General features: G+C 39.4%; 1 protein-coding gene across 1 annotated transcript in view; it reads left to right on the forward strand.

Moving 5' to 3' along the window:
• Positions 1–2,235, forward strand: part of GRHL2 (grainyhead like transcription factor 2) — a gene marked incomplete at its 3' end in the record, with an annotated part of 108,164 nt that overhangs the window by 90,838 nt on the left and 15,091 nt on the right. The window contains exon 13 of the mRNA XM_011376198.2: positions 1,665–1,756. Within this exon, the coding sequence (XP_011374500.1) occupies positions 1,665–1,756 (92 nt within the window). The remainder of the gene's footprint in view (positions 1–1,664; positions 1,757–2,235) is intronic.

Genomic DNA, 2,235 nt, shown 5'->3' on the forward strand with positions numbered 1-2,235 from the left:
AGAAAGAAACTGAAAAACTGCCAATTCCCTGTCAGTTTAAGGCTAATCGGTGTAAGATGCCATAGAGGAAGGTTAAACTGTGAATTTGCATTTGTCTCTGCGTGAAACCAAATTAGACATGTTTAACTTCCAGATATGTACAAAACAAAAACAATTAGGAAGTGTCTTGCTAGCTGTATGATAGTGTAATCTAAAATAAAAATATGAACTCTTTCGGTTAAGAAAGAACATATATATTGCAGAATTCTGAAGTAAGAGTCTAAGTTCCTTCTTCCCTTATCATTCCCAGTTTAGTCTAGCATTACCCTGCTGGGGCTCAGAAAAAGTTATTTTATATTTTATCCATATACTGTTTATCTTAATATGATTTTAATATGACTCTATTTTGAATATGATTTCTAACTTCCTCCCACCCTTTCTTCTTTCTGTACAACTTGTTGTAGAAGGTCCAGGTTTTTTATAGTGGCGGAGACAACGAGACCTCCAAGGGACAGTCCATTTATGGACCGTTGTTGGTTTGCAAAATAGCTACATTAGAAACAGCATCTTGAGTTATGAGGCAAAGTGTTAAAATGCATAAGATAGTGCCTATAAGTGGAATCATACAGTACTTGGCCTTTCGTGGCTGGTTTCTTTTAGCCCCATTTCATCATGTTTTGAGGTTCTTCCATTTGTGGTATAATCAGTACTTCATTCTTTTTTATGGATGAATAATATGCATTGTGTGGATAGGTCACATTTGGTTTTTTCATTCATCAATTCATAGACATTTGGATTTTTCCACCATCTGCTATTATGAATAGTATTGCTATGAACATCCATGCACAAGTTTTTGTTTGAACACTTGTTTTCAGTCCTTTGGGAGTGTATACCAAGGAGTGATAGCCAGACACAAAAGGTCACATATTACTTGATTCAATTTATAAAAAATATCAAGAGAAGGCAAATACATGGAGACATAAAGCAGATTAGTGATTGCCAGGAGCTGGGTGAAGGGGTAATGAGAAGTGCCTGCTTTATGAGTTTCCTCTGGGGGTGAGTAAATATTCCAGAGCTAGATAGTCCTGATGTTTGCACACCATTGTGAGCGTACTAAATGCCACTGAATTGTACACTTTAAAATGGTAAAAATGGCAAATTGTATGATATGTAAAAGAAAAAAATTATTAATTTCTTATTTGAATTTTTTAAATGCATAAGAGTGTTAACAGTGCAGATTTCCCACTGCCCTCTGGGGCTGGTGTTGTCAACAAGTCCCCAGGTGGTTCTGAGCTGGGCACTGAGGACCACCCTCTCAGAAACACTGCCGAGGGTTTGGTAATCTATTCTATTCGATTTTGCATTGGGATGGGGTTACCTGTTACTGAATCTGCTGTGCCTGAAGGAAAATCGAAATAGAAATGAACACAACAAAAAATGTGACCTACATCTCTTCAAATCAACGAGAATTTTAAAAAATGACCCTAAAATTACCAGAGGTAGACTTATGAGCTAAAGAAGTCTATAAAAGGCTCAGAGCTCTCTGGGGTCCTTTGGATAAATTTCATTACCCTAACCTGGCCTTTAAGATCATATTACTGAAACTGACTTACCTAGGACAATGGTGAATACAAAAATTAACTAAGTAGTTGTTTTAAATGTATAATCCCAGACTTCAACTCCAGATTCTGATTCTGCTGAATCGGAGGTGGAGTGGTGGTGGAGGATCAGGAATCTGTATTTTAACAAGCTTTTCAGGTGTTCTGAGATCAGTCAGGTATGAGAACCACTGATCCAGACCAATTCTAAACTGATTCATTAAGCTATGATTCATTAAGCCTTTTCCCTTGGTGTCTTTCTTTCCCTTTCGTGACATCTGGCCTGATCTATAAGTGCTCTGTAGCTGTGGTCATGCTGGACCACTGTGGGGGTAAATGTCATCTTCACTCGCACCCGAACATTTGCAGGCACTTGCCACCACAGCAGAGTTGAGCTTTTGATGCCTCTTAGGGGAGCTCGTTACACCTCCCTTGTCCTGCTTAGCCAGGGCCCAGGGGCAGGTGGTGCACAGTATCCTTTGACCTTGTACATCATGGAGAGATCAGAGTTCCCAGGCTGACTCTGGTCAGATTCCTCAGAGCAGTTCTGACTTCATCACTCCCTCATTAAACCTGGTAGAGAGGTTTTATCAAAGCACCAACACAAGGATCTCCTTGCTTCCTAAGTTGTGCAGATGGGAAAGTCAGGTCTGAGAAG

Source organism: Pteropus vampyrus, unplaced genomic scaffold (genome assembly GCF_000151845.1).
Source record: "Pteropus vampyrus isolate Shadow unplaced genomic scaffold, Pvam_2.0 Scaffold287, whole genome shotgun sequence".
Classification (NCBI taxonomy): domain Eukaryota; kingdom Metazoa; phylum Chordata; class Mammalia; order Chiroptera; family Pteropodidae; genus Pteropus; species Pteropus vampyrus.